This window comes from Alexandromys fortis, unplaced genomic scaffold (assembly GCF_014885135.2).
Source record: "Alexandromys fortis isolate MF-2015 unplaced genomic scaffold, M_Fortis_MF-2015_v1.1 scaffold_78, whole genome shotgun sequence".
In the NCBI taxonomy this organism is placed as follows: Eukaryota; Metazoa; Chordata; class Mammalia; order Rodentia; family Cricetidae; genus Alexandromys; species Alexandromys fortis.
In genome coordinates, this window is record NW_026067977.1 from 5,274,978 (window position 1) to 5,296,642 (window position 21,665).

Here is a 21,665-nt window from a genome sequence, read left to right on the forward strand (position 1 = left end):
TACTTCTTGGTTTCCAAATCCCTATTTGAAGTGGGTTATGTCACAGAGATGGGTACAAAGACTTGTATTAAAGTAGACTAGATTTTTTGACCTGTAAATTGAGATGCAACGAAAAAGCCAGTTCACTCTTTTCTGAGCAAACATTTGATACTACAAGTAGAGGTTTAACTGGGAGAGAGGGATGCACTATAATTTCAATTTTCCCCATTTTAGCTTAGTCTACAAGCAGGACCTCATTGTGTAGCCCTGGATGCCCTGGAACTCACTATGTATAACATTGTTTTTAGAATCACAGAGAGCAATCTGCCTGTGTCTCTGCTGCGGTTAAAGACATGCAGCACCATGCCCCGTTATTTCTCTTTTAAAGCTCAACAATGACACTGTCAAGGATTTTGAATGAACCAAATTAGAAATAAAAACACATGTTTTCTAGGGAACAATAGTATCAACAGACAAACATTTTACTGTAAATTCTCAGTTAACTAACTACATAAATATAAACACGTTCTTAAAAGTAAAATTAAAAAATGCAGGGTACAAACTGCTATCCAGTCACTAAACAGTTTTGGGGCATCATAATAATTTTTTGTAATTTCTTTAAGAAAGGCCTTCCCAGGGCTGGGGAGATGGCTCAGCAGTTAAAAGCAGTTGCTTCTCTTGCACAAGACCCAGGTTCAACTCTTAGCTCCTACATGGTAGCTTACAATCATTCATAATTGCAGTTCTAAAAGACCCAGCACCATCTTTTGACTCCCACAGACACCCGGCACAAGTGTAGTACGCATACATATACATTCAGGCGTAACAACACTCACAGATCGACTCAAAAGTGAATTATATGAAAATAATAGAAGACTTTAAACAGGAGGTGAAAAACTGCCATAAACAATTAGAGATTACAAACAAAAAGGTAGAGGAAATGAATAAATCGCTCAAAGATACCCAAGAAAAAGCAATCAAACAGGTAAGGGAAGCAGTTCAAGACCTGAAGAATGAAATGGAAGTAATGAAGAAAACACAAACAAAGGGAAGGATGGAGATGGAAAATCTGGGTAAACGAACAGGAACTACAGAGACAAGTAATACCAACAGAATACAAGAGATAGAAGAATATCAGACACTGAAGATACCATAGAGAAAATAAACACACTGATCAAAGAAAACAGCAAAACCAACAAATTCTCATCACAAAACATTCAGGAAATATGGGACACATTAATCTAAAAAGTTTTATTTAACTGAAAAAGAAATGCCTTTGCATTAATAGAGCTATCAACTATTAAATACTTCAAACATGATTAGCATAGATAATAGTGTCTGGATTGTATTAGGTATCTATGTCATACACACATTTACTTAAATGAATATAGGTATATACCCTCTGGGTATAAGATTTATCTTTTTAAATCAATATTTAGAAGAATTCTCCCACCCCCAGACCTTTCTCTCTTTGTGACAGGGTTTCACTATATAGCCCTGGCTGGTTTAGAGCATGCTATCTAGAACAGGCTGGCTCTAACTTCCAGAGATCCATCTGCCCCATTTGCCCCTTTGCCCCTCTGCCCTGTGCCTGCTTTCCAAGTACTGGGACTAGGATTAAAAAGTGCACACCACCATGCTGGGATCTCCTTCTTTTTGAGAACAGGATCTTATCCAAGGTTGGCCTTGAACTCCTGATCTTTCTTCTTCCATCTCCCCCAAGTGCTGGGATTATAGGCATGTTCCACTATGCTGACTATAATTACATTTACTTTTTCCCCTTTCTTGAAACAGGGTCTACTTCTAGAACCATAATATTTTTGAAATTATCAAACAAGAACCCTTGTGTACTGCTGTTAAGAATGGAGACAGGCAGCTATTCAAAACTACCTCATCAGACCAAGTAAATACACCCTACAAGTCAAAAAATTTTGGTCCAGCATCAGGAGAACAAAAAATAAAATGCAATTCTCAAATGATGGCAAACTGTGAGAAATTAAATCAATGAATGTAGGATAACAGTAACATATAAAAATTTTAAAACTACAGTAATATAATAAATATGCATATAAGACTCAATACACAGTTTATAAGAGCATATATAAACAAAACATGCATATTAAACAAATAAGAAAGGTTAAATGTAAGAGGTAAGCTATTTGAATAAAGGTGAAAACAAATTAGCATGTCCATTCCTCTGACATGTCTATCATTTCTCTGTAAATTTCTTGTTTTGTTTCCTTCATAGCACCTCAGTTTACACTTAATTTAATTTTGACTGCCTTCCATACTAAGATACAGAACTTATTAAGGCAGCAGCATTTTGATCTTGTTCATCACAGTATTCTTGGGTCTCTTACGAAACATGAGCAAATCAATTTTAAATCAATGAATGATTCATGGGAGATAAACCCAGAAAAAGTAGTTAGGTAAAAGTTTACAGGAGGGAAGGAAATGACTAAAAATTTTGAGTACGAGATATGACCAGAATGATCAAAGCTGAACTTGGGGGCTGGAGAGATGGCTCAGAGGTTAAGAGCACTGACTGCTCTTCCAGAGGTCCTGAGTTCAATTCGCAGCAAGCACATGGTGACTCTCAACCATCTCTAATGAGATATGGTTCCCTCTTCTGGTGATCAGACATGCAGACAGAACACTATTAATAATAAATAAATATTTTTTAAAAAGTGATCTTAAAGAAGCCCAGCAGTGTAGCAATAGGAAGGATGGAATGAACCGAGGATGGAGGAGAAATCACACTGCAGTAGTGCAACTAACTCATCTGAAGTGCCTGTAACAAGGCAGTGAAAAAGAAGAGCTTGTGAAAGTGGCAGCAAGAAGAAATGACGAGATGTGGTAACAAGAGAAATATGTTTTCTGGACAAAAATGTGCATATAAATGCACATATATACATATGAAAGAGATGCATTCAAAGCAGTTATATTGAGCATCATCTAAAGACACTGAAGACAGCATCAAGTAAGAAAGGCATTACTACTAGACAGAACTTGTGAAAGAAGCAATTATAAAAGCAGAATAAAGCAATGTTGAAAAGTATAAGGTGCTATGGGAGAATAAGCTTGCCAAGTCCAAAGTTTATTAAATAGAAAAAAATAAGTACACAACAAGGAATCGTTTAAGAGTTGAAACCGATCTCAAGTTTGTACTTCAGGGAAACAGAGATATGAAAATTCATTATTGGCTCTATCCTCCATTTTATACTTTCTTCTTTAAAATAAATGTAAGTTTTCCCAAGTATACAAACTTTATATTCCCACCCATGAACAAGCCATCAACAAGTACTTACTGGTTCAGATGATGACAACCACCTAATTAGTAAATTAAGAATCTTCTAATCAAAAGAACAATTTTCTAATAAATTAAGATTTATCTTTATTTTCTGCGTACAGTTGTTTTGCCTCCGGTATATCTCTGTGTCTGTAGTGCCCACAGAAGCCCAAAGAGAGCATCGGATCACCTGCAACTGAGTTTCAGACAGTTGCTCGCTGTCATGTAGGTACTGGAAATCAAAAGCAAACCTTCTAGAGGAGCAGTCAGTGTTCTTAACCATTGATCAATATCTCTAGTCCTCCCAAATAACATTTTTTAATGAAATTCCCTGTGAAATGATTCAGGCCATCTGGCTAGTTTGAGGTAGTTTTAGTATTTGGAGACATACCATCATACGTTCCACTTTCTAACAAGGCTCCGCTCTCTTCCAGTGCTTTGAACTGTTCAACAGAAATGAAATTATAGTCCACCCCTGGAACTTCCCCATCCCTGGGAGCCCTTGTAGTGCCTAAGGAGAAAAGAAAAACATAATTGTAAAGTACTTTTTTAAAATACAAATTATTCAGAGTACTATAAAGTTCAGTCTAAGAAAACTACATGGGAGACACAACTGGTTTAATACATTGTATCTGATAAAGATCAGAAAATAACCATGAAATTCAAACCTATAAAAAAAACCCTAAAGTTTAACGCTATAAAGACTTAATTTCCTGGCACACAATTTTTAAAAAATATTTTATTTTTAAACTTTTACGTGTGTATGTATATGTGTATATGTATGTATGTATGTATGTATGTATGTATGTATGTATGAGTGTAGGAGCCCACAGAGTTGAAAGGAAGAGGTTGGAGCCTCTGAAGCTGGAGTTACAGGTGGTTGTGAGCTACCTACTATGGGTCTAAGAAATCAAATCTAGATTCTGCGAGAGCAGTATCTGCTCTTAACCACTGAGACATCTCTCCAGCACCATTTTAAATCCCAATATTGTTACTGCAAGAAGGAAAGATAAATTCACCAGGAATAGACTTCATCACTCCTTAGAATTTTATCAGGGCATAAAGGACAAAGATCACGTCAATTTTTGGCATATACATTTTGAGGTGGGGAAAGATGGTGTCTCATTATATCTCCCTGGCTTTGTAAACCAGGCTAGACCCAAACTTACCTCTTTTTATAATATCTGAAATGTGAAAAAGGCCCACAAAGATTATGATTATGAGAAAAATAATAGGTTGAGAAAAATAATGGCTATGGGAACATTCTATAAAGTAATTGTGCTGAATTTTCTCCATCATTTAAAACCCATCTTTCTAAAAGAATATAGGAATTTTGTTTTAGATCCTAGAGGATACAAAGGTTATAAAACATAGCTTCCTCTTTTAGTATAACACTTATTATTTTTATTATCAAAATTTTTGTTTCTCATACAATGAACTACATTGTTAAGATTCTTTCAATCAGCTAGGCAGTAGTGGTGCATGCCTTGAATCCCAAACTTGGGAAACAGAGGCAGGTGGATTTCTGTGAGTTCAAGGCCAGTCTGGTCTACAGAGTGAGTTACGGGACAGCTATGACTGTTACACTGATCAAGAGATTTTTGCTTTATATTAAGTATAAAGTTGCTAGGAAATTGAAGAGTTAAAAATTATAACTTAGAATTTTCTATGAAATACAGGAGAATCCATGGATACAGTGACTGTACTTTTTCCATTAAGATGAGGAGCTTTTCCCTTCAGTCTAAATTTTAACTTACTTTTACTAATTTAATGGCAAACATACTATGCAAGCTTAGGAGTCTATATTTCCATCTCCCATCCTCCTGGAATGTTCCTAATACCATACCATGCAAGGAATGTCAGGCTAGACCCTTGAATAACTGGAACTCCAGCCAACAAACAGCAAAAAGATCCCAGACATAAAGGCAGAGTCACCCCAGCTTCCCCAGTGCCCGCTAGGCTGTCAATGGCTGCCACAGGAGTGATGACAGTTAAACCCAGGTAACTCATAAAGTTATAGCGAATAACAAGACAGCCATTTTAAGCTACTTTGTTAAGTATCAAAGGTTAACAGGATATGCAAATGAATTTTACTACAAAATATAATGACTATATAAAATCCAATTCATAAGCAAACCATATTGCAAATAATACCATAAAAACAACACCAACCCAAGGGGCAAGAAGAATTTTGTTTTAGATTATTATTATGGTTATTATTGGTATGATTTAGAACAAGTATTTAACCTCTCTGGGATTCATTATATTTCTAAGTGGTGTTGGACAAGATGGTGCTCATGGTACTTTCTACTAATAGGCATGACTTTAGTGCTAATTCTCATCTCAAACTACTAACTATAAACTCTAAACTTTTTCCCATCAAAATCTATTTTTTCTCCTACTCTTTTGTCTTTTAATATATCAATAACTATCTTTAGTTTCCTGATACTCTCTACATATTTTATGTGTACAAGTTACTTAGTACATTTCTCCTTTCGACAAAGAAAAGAGGTCCATTTACTCAGTTCCTACCTCCTCCCATCATTTTCTCTTCAGCACACAACAAGCGTATCTTTGGCACCATCCCTCAATAAGACAACTCCCTATGACCAAAGCTAACGTCTACTTTAAATCAATGATCACTTCCCACTCATCATAGTACCTAAGGACATGTGATACAATGGATCACTCTCATTTTCTGTTTTAGTCTGAGGTACTCAGAGAAGTATACAAAATATGCTCTTAGCAATTTAAATGAATGCAGATCAATTCAAGTGAAAATGAAAATATCTCTAGCTTGCTGTGCTGGCACATAACTTAGAACTCAGCATTTGGGCAGCAGAGGCAGGCAGATGTCTGTGAGATCGAGGTCAGATCTAAACAGCAAGTCAAATGCCAGTCAGGATGACACTGTGAGACGATGTCTCAATAAGCAGACATAACCAAACAAAAACCATTTCTAAAACTATAAAAGGTACTTTGTGTGCTTCAAAAAGCCTTTTATCCCTTCCATACCCAAAATAACCATCGTCTAGATACTTTTGAGGTTGACTTCCTGTTTTCTGGAAATGCCAACTAAATAATGTATTTCTAAGAAACAGTGTGTTTTGCCTGTTTTCATTTGATAGGAATGATCCATTATCAATTCTTCTGTGTGTTCAAACAAGACACTTGTTAATCGGGTTTTAAAACCTTGCCAGTTAACTGAGTATTTCAAAGCACCTCACTACATATTTAACAAATAAATGCATTAGGAGATTGAACATTCATTATGTGCTGATTAGCTACTGCAATTTGCAAATGGTTTATCTCCATCTCAACTCAAGTTGAGGCCCCAGTGTAACAGTGTTGAGAGGAGGTGGCGTAATTAAACACCAATCACACTCAGCTATGACTCCTGAGAGATACAATAATGACTGGCTTGGCAAGACATGCTCACTGGTACAATAGTGGCACGGACAATATTTGATATTTGAGTCTTGCTCCACAAAAGGAAACCCATATCTGGCACCATTATCAGGCCAAACCTGTGGCTAGACAGGTCCCAGGCTCTAGGGGAGAAACTACAACTCCTATTTCACTGAATGGAGAAAGTACTGAACCGAATCTTTATACCCTTACATCAGTGCATCTCTCGACCCTCATCTGAGAAACTTCTATTTGTAGAAGATGGTGATAAACACAGAGGTGCATAACAAGTCAAGGGACAGAAAATGAGTAACTGCAGAATGCTTAGCCCTAACTGGAACATATAAACCATACCTCATACTTGTATTACCAAGGCTCAGGGGTCATTGCCAAAGAGGGGCAGAAAACAGTGTAAAAGCCAGGGGTAATAAATGAGTGCAAAGAAACAGTGTCTTCTGGGAATAATAGGGCAACTACACATACAAACTCATAATGGTTACAACAGTACACACAAAATTTGGGCAAGCCCAGGCTAGACTAAATTCCAACATGAAAATGGGAGCTGGGCATGAAAGTCCATCTCTAACTGGGAAGCTATTGTTAACTGTTAGCTTGTGAGAGAGGGAGAGACAGATTTCTCTTAGAATTGTAACCCTGCCAAGCTAACAGTGCTCCAACAGAAAACCACACGTTCAAGAATTTAGGGGCAGCATATATTGGGTCTTGATGGGAAGTGGAAAAGGACACAAAATTGGGTGAACAGAGAAAGGGGATAAAAGTAAATCTGGTTAAGAGGTGAGGGAGGGGTAAATACGATCAAAACATGTTGTATAAAGCTTTTGAGGCAGGGGGGAAGTAATTTAGGTCAAGTGAGATGGCTCAGTAGGTAAAAAGCATTAGCCACTTGAGCCTGCAGACTTAAGTTTGATCCCCAAATTCCAAGGTGGTAGGAGAGAACCACCTCCCAAAAGTTGTTCTGTGACATCCACACACATACTTAGCATACAATAATAACGATAATAATAACAATAACAACTATAATAATAATAATAACAAACAGAAATCTAGGGAATTTAATAATGGGCTCCAAACTCATGAAGGGACTAATATAATTCCTGTAGAATTGAATTAGTTGTCATGTGCCAGGCGTGGTGTTTTCTGTCTATAATCTGGAGACAGAGGACGTAGACAGAACAGGATTGTGAGTCCAAGGCCAACCCAGCTACACAGTGAGACTCTATTTCAGAAAACAAAGAATAGATTAGCTACTCTTAAAGTTGGTTAACATAAAAAAATGAAGTCCAACTATTCTCTCTCACACTTTCTGGAACATGTATGCCTTTTGTTCACATATCCACTTTCCCTTCTGCTACAAAGTTCTTACTAGAGCCAAGCAAATGCTAGCATCACGCTCTTGAACTTTCAGATTAATGAATCAAAAATCAAAAAAAGCCACCCACCCAAATTTTTTTTCTTTATAAACAACCCAGTTTCAGTAACTTGTTACAGCAATAGAAAAAGAACTAAACAACTAGCCATATGGACTTACTATTATAAAGTATCTCTTCATGTCTTCATTCTTCTCTTTTAAAAATTAATTTATAGTTCTTTATGTTCTTGATAGTATAATAAATCATCAAATGTAATCAACCAGGAGTCTGTATAATACATCACCATTTCATCTCTAAGAATGACTTAAAAATTCTACTGTAAGATGTGCCACAGTTGTAAATATTGTAGAACATAAAGTAACTGTTTTAATCCCTTTTCTAAATATATATTACATACCCATAAAATACATTCATAGATACATTTCTACGAAATACAATTTGCTGAAAGCACTTTCTTCTGCACATGTGACCAAAGACAGTACAGAGAAAACAGAGGCAGAGATAACCTTTCAAAAACTTTTACAAAATGCAAAATAGTTCTAATTAAAAGTATTACTACAATTAAAAAGAAATGTTAAATTACAAATAAAAAGTACTAGAATAAGAAAGATATTTTCTTTTCACAATGATGGAATAAATTGTGATATATATATATATATGACTAACTATTATGATCAACAGAGGACAGAGGCTACACTGAAGTAAATGGGTGCCCTGGTTTGTACTATATCCCCTCAGGTACAGCATTCTGCTGTGTTCATTTATTGTAATTACTTGCTGCTATCTGATGGTAAGCTATTAAGTATGCTGGAAAAAATAGCATAAGAACTAATACAACCTGTTGCTATCATTTGCCTTCTTACTGCTCATCTCTGAGATAATTTGCATTAGAGAAACAAAACAGGCAGTATCTCCTCTTAAAGTTTCTTTTAAAAAATAAACCAATATGTTAATTTTTTTAACTTTGAGGGGCACTCATATGTGTGATGCACATGTATGGTGAACATGTATGGACATGAATGTGCAAGTACAATGCCTGTTTATAGATGCAAAGGCCAAATGAGAACATAAAGCATCCTTTATCATTCTCTGCCTGTTCTTTAGAAACAGGGTCTCTCCCTGAACTTTGCTTGAGTTTCCTCAACTGGCTGGAAGTCAACAAAGCTTGGTAATCATCCTTCTCACTGCCATCTTTTCTGGAGTTAGATATTCCCAACATGCTTGGCTTATTACATGGGTGCTGGGATCCAAACTCCAGTCCTCATGGTTGTACAGCATGGACTCTGAGTAGATAAGCCATCTATGGCTTCTACTGATTTTCTTTCATCTTTAAAGAAACAGTCCTGCCGCCCCAGTGGTGGTGCACACCTTTAATCCCAGCACTCGGGAAACAGAGGCAGGCAGATCTCTGTGAGTTTGAGGCTAGCCTGGTCTACAAGAGCTAGTTCCAGGACAGCTAGGACTGTAACACAGAGAAATCCTGTCTCAGGGGGAAAAAAAATCCTTTGATAATAGACACAAGTACACAAGTTCTGAATTTTAACTTGACAATCTCTTCCTTTATACCTAATGCATTATACCTAGTAAAAAAAAATCCTGCCCATATGAACGCATAGACTATATGCTTTTAGAAAGCACTGCAGCAAAGGTAGACTCATCTAGGTCCTTGGTGAAGGGAAACAAATTTATAGAGTGGAGAGGAAGAGAGTGTGAAAGGAAGGAGCAGTCTGGTTTCCTATTTATGACAATGATACCCAACAGGATTTATTTTAAAAAGTCAATTATCCCCCTTCTGATCAATCACAGCACTTTCATAAAGATGGGTAATTGCCACCAGGCTTTCTGTTATATTCTATTAGTACAATGCCATAATTATTCTATTTTCATGATAAACTGATATACAGCATACCAAATGTATCTGTTATTTTCTAGTCATAGCCTTTCCATATAAATTCTAGAGTCAGACACCCAAAAGGAAGACACCGCTCAAAATTCAAGAACCAGAAATTTCTACTGGACTGACAAGATGGCTCAGCAGGAAAAAGTGCCTTCAACCTGAGTTTGATCTCATGACCTACCTGGTATCATGCTGTCCTCTGACCTATCCACTCTCACTCACAAGTAAATGAATAAATGCAATTTAAGAAATTTTAAAGGGAAATTCCATCAATTTATTTCGGTCTTCTTATTCTTACCCTTTAGAGAAATCTTACTCTTCCTTAGGTTAATTTCTAGGTATTTTATTCTTTTTCTTTTGAGATAAGATTTCACTGGATAACCCTGGCTGTTCTCAAACTTAAGATGATCCTAATATTTCATCCTTTATTTAAAGTTCTAGGATTAAAGTCATATGCCACCATGCTACTTTTGAAGCAGGTGTTGGCCATACACAAGCATTCATACAGGCACTTTACCAGTGAACTATATGCCCAATCAAATAGTTTGCAAACTTTTAGTTTCAAATTACTGATGGCGTAAAATAATACAATAATAGGTTTAGTCACTTTGTTGAGATATTAATTACCTACAATAAAATGCATTAATTCCAATAGTGTAATATAATGATTGTGTTTTAGAAACCATCAGCCCCAGGTTTTACTAGGTCCTTTTGCAGTCTCTTTTCTATGGTAGCTACTGACCTTCTGACAGTACAGTCTTGTTTTTAGTAGAACCTCCTGTACATGGAATATGTTAACTTGACTATAGTAATAGTTTCCATCTGGCTTGCTTAGTTTGGCATGAAGGTGAAGATTCACCCATGTTCAATTTCTTCTTATGTACGACATGTCATTTATGAAAAAGAGTTGCTTTTCATTCTTTTCCAAGCAAAATGACTTCTACGTCTTTTGTTTGATTACTCTGGCAAGAATTCTAAGTACTAAGTTGAATGGTATAGCAGCAAGTAAACATCCCTGGCAAGTTGCCTCATATTATAGAAAAAACTAACTGGGCACTGGTGGCGCATGCCTTTAATCTGGCTGGGGAGGCAGAGGCAGGTGGATCTCTGTGAGTTGGAGGCCAGCCAGGGCTGTTACACAGAAAAATCCCGTCTTGAGAGAAAGAGAGAGGAAAAAGCTACATTATTACTCTAGTATGATATTAATTGTGGGCTTTCCAGACAATGCATTACATTGAGGTAGATTCCTTTCCTTATATTCCTACTCTGGTAAATATGGTATTTTTTAATCCTAATAGGAAATTAATTTTTGTGAAGCACTTTTTCTGTATTAAATGAGATGCTGTTGATTCAGAGGTTAAACTATATTTACACTGCAGACATAAATCCCACCTATTCATTACATATTATCATTTTAACAGAATTAAGTTCACTAATACTTTAAAGATGTGGGGTCAAAATCTATAAAGGATTTAGGTTTCTTTGTTGAAAGGCTTTTGACTACAGCTTCAGCTTCCCCAACAGCTCAAGGTTTCCTCATATATTTTTCACTTGTTGATGACTCAGTCCTGGTAGGGTTTTGTTTCTAGCCAATTGCCTAGCGCATAGTTAGTTAGTCCCAGCACGGTCGTAACTCTCACATCAGCAGCCACGTCTCTACTTTCTCATTTCAGACATTAAGCTTGCTCTGTAAATTGTTAGTATTTTCAAAATTTCTGTTTTACTTATTTCCTCTATTATTTTTCTATTTTATTTAATTATATCTGCTCTCATCATGACTATCCTCCCTTCTGCTGACTTTGGGTCTAGCTTCTCCCCCTTTAGTCCCTTCAAGTATGAAGTTCAGAGTTTCCTAGTGACTGTTCTGCTTACCTTTCATTACATCACATACGCTTTGGTATGCTGTACCTTCATTTTTATTGGTACAGATATGTTCTCAATTCCACTATAAGTTCTAATTTTAGCTACTTGTTATTTAAAGGTTCACTGCTGTAATTTCCACATATTTGTAGACTTTTCTGCTTTTCTTCTGTTATTAGTTTCGTTTCACTATGGTCATCAGAAGAGATGTCTCATATATTTGTTTAAATTTGTTACAGATAGTGTGCATGGCCTGAGAACGTCTGAGCATGTGTATGCTGCTACTGCTGTGTAGAGCACTCTGTACAGCAATATTAGGTTCATTTAGTTTATTGGGTTGTTAAAGTTCTGTTTTAGGTTGAGTATGGTTGTACATGCCTTTAATCCCAGCACTTGGGATATAGGCATGTACGTCTCTGTGAGCTTGACTCCAGTCTGGTCAACATAAGAAACTTCTAGGACAATCAGAGCTACAGAGAAACCTTTTCTCTCCCTTTTACTTTATGAGTAGAACACCTCTGTAAAGATACCAATATCGCATGGTCTGTTTACCACTGATGGGCACTGAGACTATCTCACAATTTTGGCTACTATATAACTAAAGGAACTAAGAACTTACAAGTCCTTAAGTAGATATATTTAAATTATATTGGGTTAATGCCTAAGAGGGGAAGCGCTGGAAATGTGGTAAATATATATATTTAATCTTATACAAAAATATCAAATTATTTGCCTAAGAAGATGAACCATTCTGTATTCTCACAAGCATATGAGAACCAAAATTGATTTATATTAGTGTTTATATCTAATTCTATCTTGGAGTTTACTAGTGAAACTTCCTAAATCCTAGAAAATAAAATCAGTGGATAAGGAAAATGAGATAAATTACACTGCAATTCTGTGAGAATCAAATCCTAACAATTTGATGTAGAGCTTATTGGTTAAAAAACACTGTCAACTGAAAGTAGGCATAGACAATACTGAAAGCCAGTATCAACTGTTCAGGCTAGCATTTCCAGGCCATAGCATAGAAGCACGTGGGAGAGCAGCATTTATAATCTTTTTTTTTTTTTAACAAGCTGCCATTTTACTGGCAGCTTTTCCTACAAATGTATTTGTGAGGCCCTGACTGCTAATAGTAGGTCTTTCTTACAAAAGCAACATCAAAATGATCATATGCATAACTATACTTCCTACAAATCCTATGGAGACCATTTCAAGAAATAACAGGCTTTGAAAACTAAGTCCTTAAAATTGGCACTTTCAACACAGGACTCCATTTAGTGCTATTAACCTTGCAAGGAGAGCTGAAGATTATTTATTTCGATACCACCCCACAATATCTCCTGGCACTTTCCACTATGAGTATTTGCTTTCTCAGTTAAATTCCTCATTGATACTGTAGCAGAAGAAATACAAAGAGAAGCAGTAAATATTGTGGAAAGCCAAGTATGATATCAAAAACTAATAATTTGAAGTTAAAAAACACTAGAAACTTCAAGGTAAAACCAAACTCAAAAGAAACAAAATATTTTCATCATTAAAAAATTATATGATACGATCTGTAATCTAATCTAATGTTCAATGGGAAGACTTTTTTTGGACATTATTTTAACTAACTGAGAATATCATTATAAGATTAATTTTTCCGTATCTGGAATATGTGTCACTTAAGATCAAAGATCTCTGTACTAATTAGCTTTGTGTGTACTCAAGCTAGAGTCGTAGAGAGGAAGGAGCCTCAGTTGAGGACATGGCCCCATGAGATCCAGCTGTAAGGCATTTTCTCAATTAATGAATGACAGGGAAGGGCTTAGCCCATAGTAGGTGGTGCCATCCCTGGGGTGGTGGTCCTGGGCTCTATAAGAAAGCAGGCTGAGCAAGCCAGTACGCAGGGCTACTCCATGGCCTCTTCATCAGCTCCTGTCTCCAGGTTCCTGCCCTGTTTGAGTTCCTGTCTTGACTTTGTTGGGTGATGAACAGCAATGTGGAAGTTTAAACCATATAAACCCTTTACTCCCCAACTTGCTTTATGGTTTTGGTGTTTGATCTCAGTAACAGAATGAAGATGTATGCTTAAAAGAAATCCCACACTAGCTCAGAATTTAGTATAATAGAGGTTATTTATTTAGGGGTAGACTCACAAATTACAGGCCTCTGCTAGAACGGGGAACAGCAACTGAATCCTGCAGCCGGAAGAGAGGCCAGATATGCACCTTACATCGGCATATATAGTGTAGGCCACGCCGAGTGGGTGGGTAACATAAAAGGCTACTGGCTGAAGGAATTCCAGCAGCATCTAGAAACCCCTAACTAAAACAACCATCAAGTAATATAATGAATTCTTAGTATGTCTTATACTATCATTTTGAGCGTGAAAAGTTCATAGTTTATGTCATTATCTTCACAAATTCTGCAAAACATTTTCTTGAACTTGTCATCCTCTTGCTTTAACCTCCCAATGCTGAGATTACAGGTATGAGCTATCACATGTGGCTTTAAATTATTTACTTGGCACTTATATTGTACTAACTTTCCATTTTAAAACAGATTGTCTCTATTAAATATAGATATTGGGTAGTGATTATTTAAAAGTTATTAAAAGATTTTTAGTTCATAATAATAAAATATTAGACCAAAGCATACAACTTTCTCTCTGTAGCACAGGATTCCCCAAGCAACACTCTAGTTCATATCACAGTGTAGCTACTGTAGCTGCTATCACTGCTACACCATTTGGCTCCTAAGGTACCGGATTCATCTGGCACCTTGTCATAGTCGGCCACGGGCCATACCAGGGCTAACTGCAATGCCTTGGTTTGTCATGAGCTGCATGTCTCCTACTTCTCTACTGCAAAGAACTTAATACAACCAAAACCCATCTCAAAATTCCTTCCTGGAGCATCTGTCTTCTGGGATCATATCTGTATCAATTCTTTGTCAGTCAGGATCCAGAAAAGAGATCACATGTAATTTAAAAGGGGGGAGGTTTAAAAAAATATTAACAGTATATACAAAGAATTAACTGAGTTTTAAAAAGAATTAAAAAAGTAGAGCTAAAAGAAAACTCTGAAGAATTCTATCCTACGCCTGAGGAAGAATTCCCATTGGTGAGCAGCTTGCAATTACAGGAACACTCCTAAAATCTCTATTTCAGATCTCATTCAAGCAGGTGTGGTCACAGTAACAGTCCACTGAGCAAAGAATCTTGCTGGATTGCTTGGAGGCAGTGTTGGTTCCGTAGGTTAAGGCTGGCAGGCAGAGAACTAAATGTCTGGGGTACTAATGTGATTCCCCAAAGATGCCCAGGCAATGGTGGTGGTGGGTAAAGCTTGTTTTAAAGTTAATAGAAAACCAACTAGAGCACTGGCTGGACTTCTCAGAAACCTCTTGTAGGTGCTACTGTATCTATCTAGGAGGGAGGAGGCGGACAGAAATCACAGCATTCAGTTTACACAGGTAGAATGCAGGGAGCTACTATGAGACGCTGCTGTTTGAGCTAAGAAGCCCCTCACTGGCATCACTGAAACTCCACTGAGTAGTCGACTGCTAGGGTACTGCTGAACTTGTCTGCAAGACAAGAGGACAAAAGGACAAAAACCAGGCTAAAACCAAGGAAACCTCCATCCTTCCAGAATCCTTCCTGTGCCCTCCAGTGACAAAGCTGAGCACCGCACTGGAGGTGAGAGCACTTTTTCAGTACCACAGACAGGCGAGATAGAATAGATTTGGCACAAAAAGTCAATGAGCAATAAACTGGTTTGCTGAGAAAGTCTAACATTAATGAAATTAAATTTTAGTATAAGAAGTTTATATTAAGATACCATTTTTTCTCCTCTATTCAGTCATAATTTTTTTTTTTTTCTGAGACAGGTTTCTCTGTAGCTTTGGAGCCTGTCCTGGAACTAGCACTTGTAGACCAGGCTGGCCTCGAACTCACAGAGATTCACTTACCTCTGCCTCCTGAGAGCTGGGATTAAAGGCATTTCTGGAACAAGCCTTAATCGTTACACACATTATCCTTTTGCATATTGTTATATATTCATTTTCTGAAATTTTAGTACGTTTTAGATCAAAGTCCATGAAAAATTGAAGTCTACTATTGTTTTCTTTAAATAATTGTCTGTTTTTTTCAGCTGTAATAATGTTCAAATAAGAACACAACGAGTTGGGAAACGTTCCCTCTTATTTTCATTGTTTTATTAATTAATTTATCTTATGAGTGCTTTCTTTATCTACTGTATGTCTAAGCACCACATCTATGCCTACTTCCCACATGGGTCAAAAGAACCACTGGATTACAAGAAACTGGAGTTCTGGACAGTTGTGAGATGTTGGGTGGGTACTGAGACTCAAACCTGGACCTCTGAAAGGACAGCAAGTGCTCTTAGCCACTAAACACCTTTTAAGGCCCCCTCTTCTATTTTCAGAAAATATTGTATAGAATTGTTTTGGGAGAAAACAGGAACTCAGTCTCTGGAGAGGCAAGGCTGTGGTTTAGATCCTTCGCCTCTGATCTCTTTGCATTTTCCCCTATATCTGACTCTGGGCTTTTATTATTAAGACTCGTGCTACAAGTTGCAGGGTTTGTTTCAGTATAAAATTGCTCAGAATGAAGCTGGGCATAGTGGTGCATATCTTTAAGAGCAGCAATGGAGGAGGGGGACAGAGGCAAGGGCAGCGGGTATTTCTGTGCATTCCAGGCCAGCCTGATCAACAAAGTGAGTTCCAGGACACCCAGGGCTGTTAAACGGAGAATCGGGGTGGGGGTGGGGGAATGGGACGGGGGACACAAACATGACACATCAGAAATTGCTCAAAATGTCCTTCAGTGCTTCAATGTTCACCTAAAAAACAGAGGGTTCTTACTGACACCATCACTCCATCCTTATGCCAATTTCTCACTCTGGAGTAGATACAAAAAAAAAAAATCCATGTTGAGTTTTTTTTTTTTTTCACTAATTTTTTCCTTCCTAGCTAGTTTTGCTTTACCCTGCTCTTTTTCTTCCCATTCTTAAGACAAACGTCTGTGACATTTGACAGCTTTGCAATTTACTAATAGAAATATTTAGTATTACATTTCCTTCTAAACAGTGCTCCAGCTACCCTAAAATTTTGATTCAATGTAGGTAAGTTTCTGCTATGTTGCCATATATGATTTTTTAAATTTCTCTGGTGATTTTTTAATATACTCATTATTGATATTACTTAATTTCCAAATATCTGGAGATTTTCTAGATTCCAAGCTGTTAATAATTTCTAATTTAATTTCCATCATAATCAAGTAACACATTTTATATGATGTAAACATTCTTATGGTCATTGAGTTTCTTTCTGTAGTTCAGAACACCATATTTTCAGAATTCCATGTCCACTAAAAAAGAATGTACACTTAGTGTGTTGGACAGCTTGTTCTAATAAATAGCAACTAGTCACGATAATGGAGTACGATTCTTGGTTTCTACTTAAATTGATTTTTATTAAATTTTTAATTTAAAAATTACTAAAAGAGGATAGGAAATCTTAAACTATGAAGACTATTATTTCACTTCCACTTGCAGAATTTCCTTTACGATTTCTTATACTAATTCTGTTGCTGAAAAATTCTTCCACCTTTTTCTTTGAAAAACAATCAATTTTTAAAAGATATTTCTTTTTAGTGTATTAAAGATTTCAGTTATTAGACTTTGATTTGTGCTATTCCAGCTAATAAATCTATAGCAATCCTTTGGTCCCTTCCATGAAAAGTATCTTCTTTCTCTCTATCTGCCATACATTTTCTCTTGGTTTCTGGTTTTGAGCAACAAGAATATGATATGCCTTGGTATGATATTTATGAAATTTGTTCTGCTTGGAGTCTGTGAACTTTTAAATTTACAAGTTTAGTTTTTCACAGATTTAGCAAAAATTCAGCAAATTTTTTAAGTGTTTTTCCTTTTTTCCCCACTGTAGCTTGTTTATGGTTCTATATCTAAATATCAATAGAACATACATTTCAATGTCCACCATATGTTACTTATATCTTGTCCAACTTCACTGTTTGTAACAAAGGTAAACTGACTGGCAGTTAGCCAATGATGCAGAACCCCTGACTCCTTTCAGTTTCCCACATTCAGCTTCTTTCTTCTCTTTGTTCCAACTTGATTAGTTTATATTGCTGTGTTCACACTCATTGAACTTTACTTCTGCATTCTGGAATCTGCTTTCACATCTGTTCAATGAGTTTCATTTTAAGTTTTACTTCATTTGCTGTTACATTTTCTCTTCACTGCGTTTATTCAATGACTTAATTTATGAACGTATTTTAAAAGCTCTAAAATTCCTTGTGTGGTAATATTGTAACATGTAACATTTCTATATTTTTTCTATCATCTCACCACCTTTATTTTGAAAAGTCATCTAAATGATATTTTCCTATTGTTTTTATGTCTAGTGATTTCTATTAGATGTTAAACATGAATATTTTAATATTTGGTGTCTCTATTTGGTTGTCACATAAAAAATCTCCTTCTCTTTTTGGCAGATACGTTATATGCATATTCACTTGGTCCTTTGGAGACTTATTTAATTTAACTTTGTTCAAGTGGGGTCTCTCTGCTAGGGCTGGTTAAAATTCAAATGTCTCCAAGCCCTGAGTAAGCACCTATAGTTTCCCTATAGTTTCCCAAGAGTTCGCCAGAAACTTTAGATTTCCTAAATCTAGATGTCTATTCTCTATGCTCAATGCATGCCATTTTTGCCCTGTTCTCTTTGATGCTATGGTGCAGAAGATGATTTTAGACAGAAAGCTGAGGAGATTATATCACAGGACTCCTTACCGCACAATCTCTTCATCACTTAGGACCCATGATCCTGTTGAGCTATAGTTCAGCATCTCCCACAGGAGTGTCTGCCTGCTCCCAAGCCATGCATCCTCCCACACCTCTCTCTTCTAATGAGCTCAGATTTTAGTCAGTAAGCCGCTCTTCTTTGTGGCTTCTGTGTAATTCTGTTATGTCTGCATAATGTTTCTTGTCCTTTCTGATACAAAGATATTTTAGACTCATACTTTCATTGTCTCTAACCTGTTTTCAGAATTTTATCTGTGTATATCTTGATTCTTTTAATTAGAATGGTACTTGGATATCAGATGTGACCATTCAGCTTGCAAAATGCTACTAATGTATCATTGTTTCCAGGTTCAGAGAGGAATTTTTAGACATTTCAATTTGTGAGTAAGCGAAGAAGTCCTAATAAGCTCTGAAAGACTACAACTACTTAGACTCTATGAACCAAAACTATTTAGATCATATCTTCTTTCTAGGACAAAATATCACACTGAGGAGAAATGCAAACCTGAGATAATAAAGTAAACTAAAAGGCAACAAAGGGGCAGTGAATAGTAAGGGAGACAGTCTTAGAAGGCACATCTCTATTTTTCTTTAATGTATCTGAACAAGGGAAAGGGGAGCTCTAAAGCTATGAAATTTAAAAATGTTATCCTGGAAAAATCCATGTCAGAGTTAAAACTAGAAAAAATAATTAGTTTTATAACAGGTATCTCTTAACTGCACTCAGTCTTTCCTCATCCCATAATATTTAGCCCTTCATGTTCTCTTGTGGTTTTGGTGGTAGATAAGTACATAAAAATATATTTGATAATGAGAATGTAAATACAATGTGAAGCTACACAATTTCCATTCCAAATAACAATTCAAACTGTACAAAAGTTCACTGAGATGTGCCGACTTTGGGCCTAATTTTGGTAAATTATTTATTTGTAAGTTTTTTATAATAATGTTTTTTATTAGAAAGTGTAAGAAATTTAAGAACAATGGCAATGGGTTTTTGATCCTACTGCACGTATTGGCTTTGTGGGAGCCTAGACAGTTTGGATGCTCACCTTACTAGACCTGGATGGAGGTGGGTGGTCCTTGGACTTCCCACAGGGCAGGGAACCCTGATTGCTCTTTGGGCAGACGAGGGAGGGGGACTTGATTGGGGGAGGGGGGGAATGGGAGGCGGCAGTGGGGAAGAGACAGAAATCTTTAATAAATAAATAAATTAATTTAAAAAAGTATAAGAAAAGATAGTATTAGATGGTGAGGAAAGATAGAATGTAAACAAAAGGACACATGAGTCCTGACAGATGATGTAAAGCCAATTCTTTTTCTGGTTTCAATTCTGTTGTGTTTTGTCCTGTTTGTGGAGAGCCACTGGATAAAGCTGTAATTGAGAGTGAAAGTAGAAGCTCCAAGGTTATAGGATGGTAATCCTAATTGTATATAAATTATTGAAACATATCAAGTTAGGGACTGGGCAAGTGTTTGGGTGGCTAACTTAATTTGGTTGTGTGATTTTTTTTATTTATGAAATTGTTTCGATAAAGTGAGGTTATAAACTAAAATGCTATTCTGAGATGTTCAATAGACATGACATATCAAACCTTTTAAAGCAAGGCTTTATACCAGGAAACAATTAGATAACAGCTTGCTATACTTAACATAGTCAAGAAAAAAAAATAAGATCCCAAATTTAATATCTATCCAAATGAACATCAGTTAAAGTATAAAAGTCACAAACTGCTAGGAACTTTTCTTGGGAAACCTAGTATAAAACTAGCTTTCAACTACCACAATTACTGGGGAAAAAAAACCATGGGAATTAATGGTGAGATTAAATGTGTAGTTACTCAAAAAATATGAATAAATGATGACTACAAAGGGAAGAGTATAATTGCTTTAAAAATATAAGTGTGGGAACTCATTTAGCCAATAGCCTTTAAGATACCAGTCCACTTGGGCATGGTCTCTTGTACTATAAATGCAGCAGTAAAGCTTGCATGTGCTTTCTCTTGGCCACTGGATTCCGTTCCTGTTCCCCATTTGTGCAGAGGACTGTGATCTGTAAGTGTACCCCTAAATAACACTTTATTATACTTAATTCTGAGCTAGTGTGGGACTACTTTATAGCATCCATTTATGCAGATTAATAGAGATGGGCTATTTTAAGATGTAAGAGCTAGCAAGCAGTACGCTTAAGTGATTAGCCAAGCAGTGTTTTAATTAATACAGTTTCTATGTGATTATTTCAGGTCCAGGCAGCCGGGAACAAACAAGCAGCCTCTAACTAGATATAAGTACAATTCAAATGTCAAAAAGCAGTATAAATGTTGTGTGATACTTTGTGCTCTGACAAAGCTTGCCTGGATATCGGAGAGTGGAGCTAACCACTAGTTAACAATAGAAGCTGGGCAGTAGTGGTGTATGTCTTTAATCCCAGCACTTGGGAGGCTCATGCCTTTAATCTTGGCACTCAGGAGGCAGAGAGAGGAAGTTATAATGTGGGGCACAGTCAGGATCTCAGCTATTTGGATGGAGGAAAGAAATAGGTAGGAAGCAACTGGCAGCTGCTCCCAGTTCTCTGATCTTCCAGGTTTCCCCCCAATATTTGACTCCCAATTTTTTTTATTGATTAAGATTAATCAGATTCATGCTTCAGGTAAATGGGCTGGTGATGTAGCTTAGTTGGTAAAAATGCTTACCTAGTATTAAGCTCTGAGTTTAATTTCCAGCATTACATGAAAAATAAAAAAGGTGTTGTAGTGATGTCTCGTTTGTACTCTCACAAATAAGGCTTGCCTGAAGATGAGAGGGTGGAGCTACCCACTAGATAACCACAGCAGTCTGGAGATCTGCAAGGGTAGGGTGAATCTATTTAACATTCCCTGTAGAAGAACCTTTCATTGATATCTCTTAGCAGGCTGAGAATTACTGTAAGTAGGCGCTGTGAAGAAAAATTTTTCTCTTTTTCTTGAAAAGGTATAGTAAAGAAACAATCTTTTAAGTCAATAACTATCCTT

The 21,665-nt window shown here is 36.5% G+C and overlaps 1 protein-coding gene across 2 annotated transcripts in view; it reads right to left on the reverse strand.

Annotated features, from left to right (window-relative positions):
- The window catches only part of Magi3 (membrane associated guanylate kinase, WW and PDZ domain containing 3), a 206,975-nt gene that overhangs the window by 82,003 nt on the left and 103,307 nt on the right, over positions 1-21,665 (reverse strand). For both annotated transcript variants that reach the window (XM_050157476.1, XM_050157477.1), the window contains exon 3: positions 3,660-3,779. In XM_050157476.1, the coding sequence (XP_050013433.1) occupies positions 3,660-3,779 (120 nt within the window). The remainder of the gene's footprint in view (positions 1-3,659; positions 3,780-21,665) is intronic.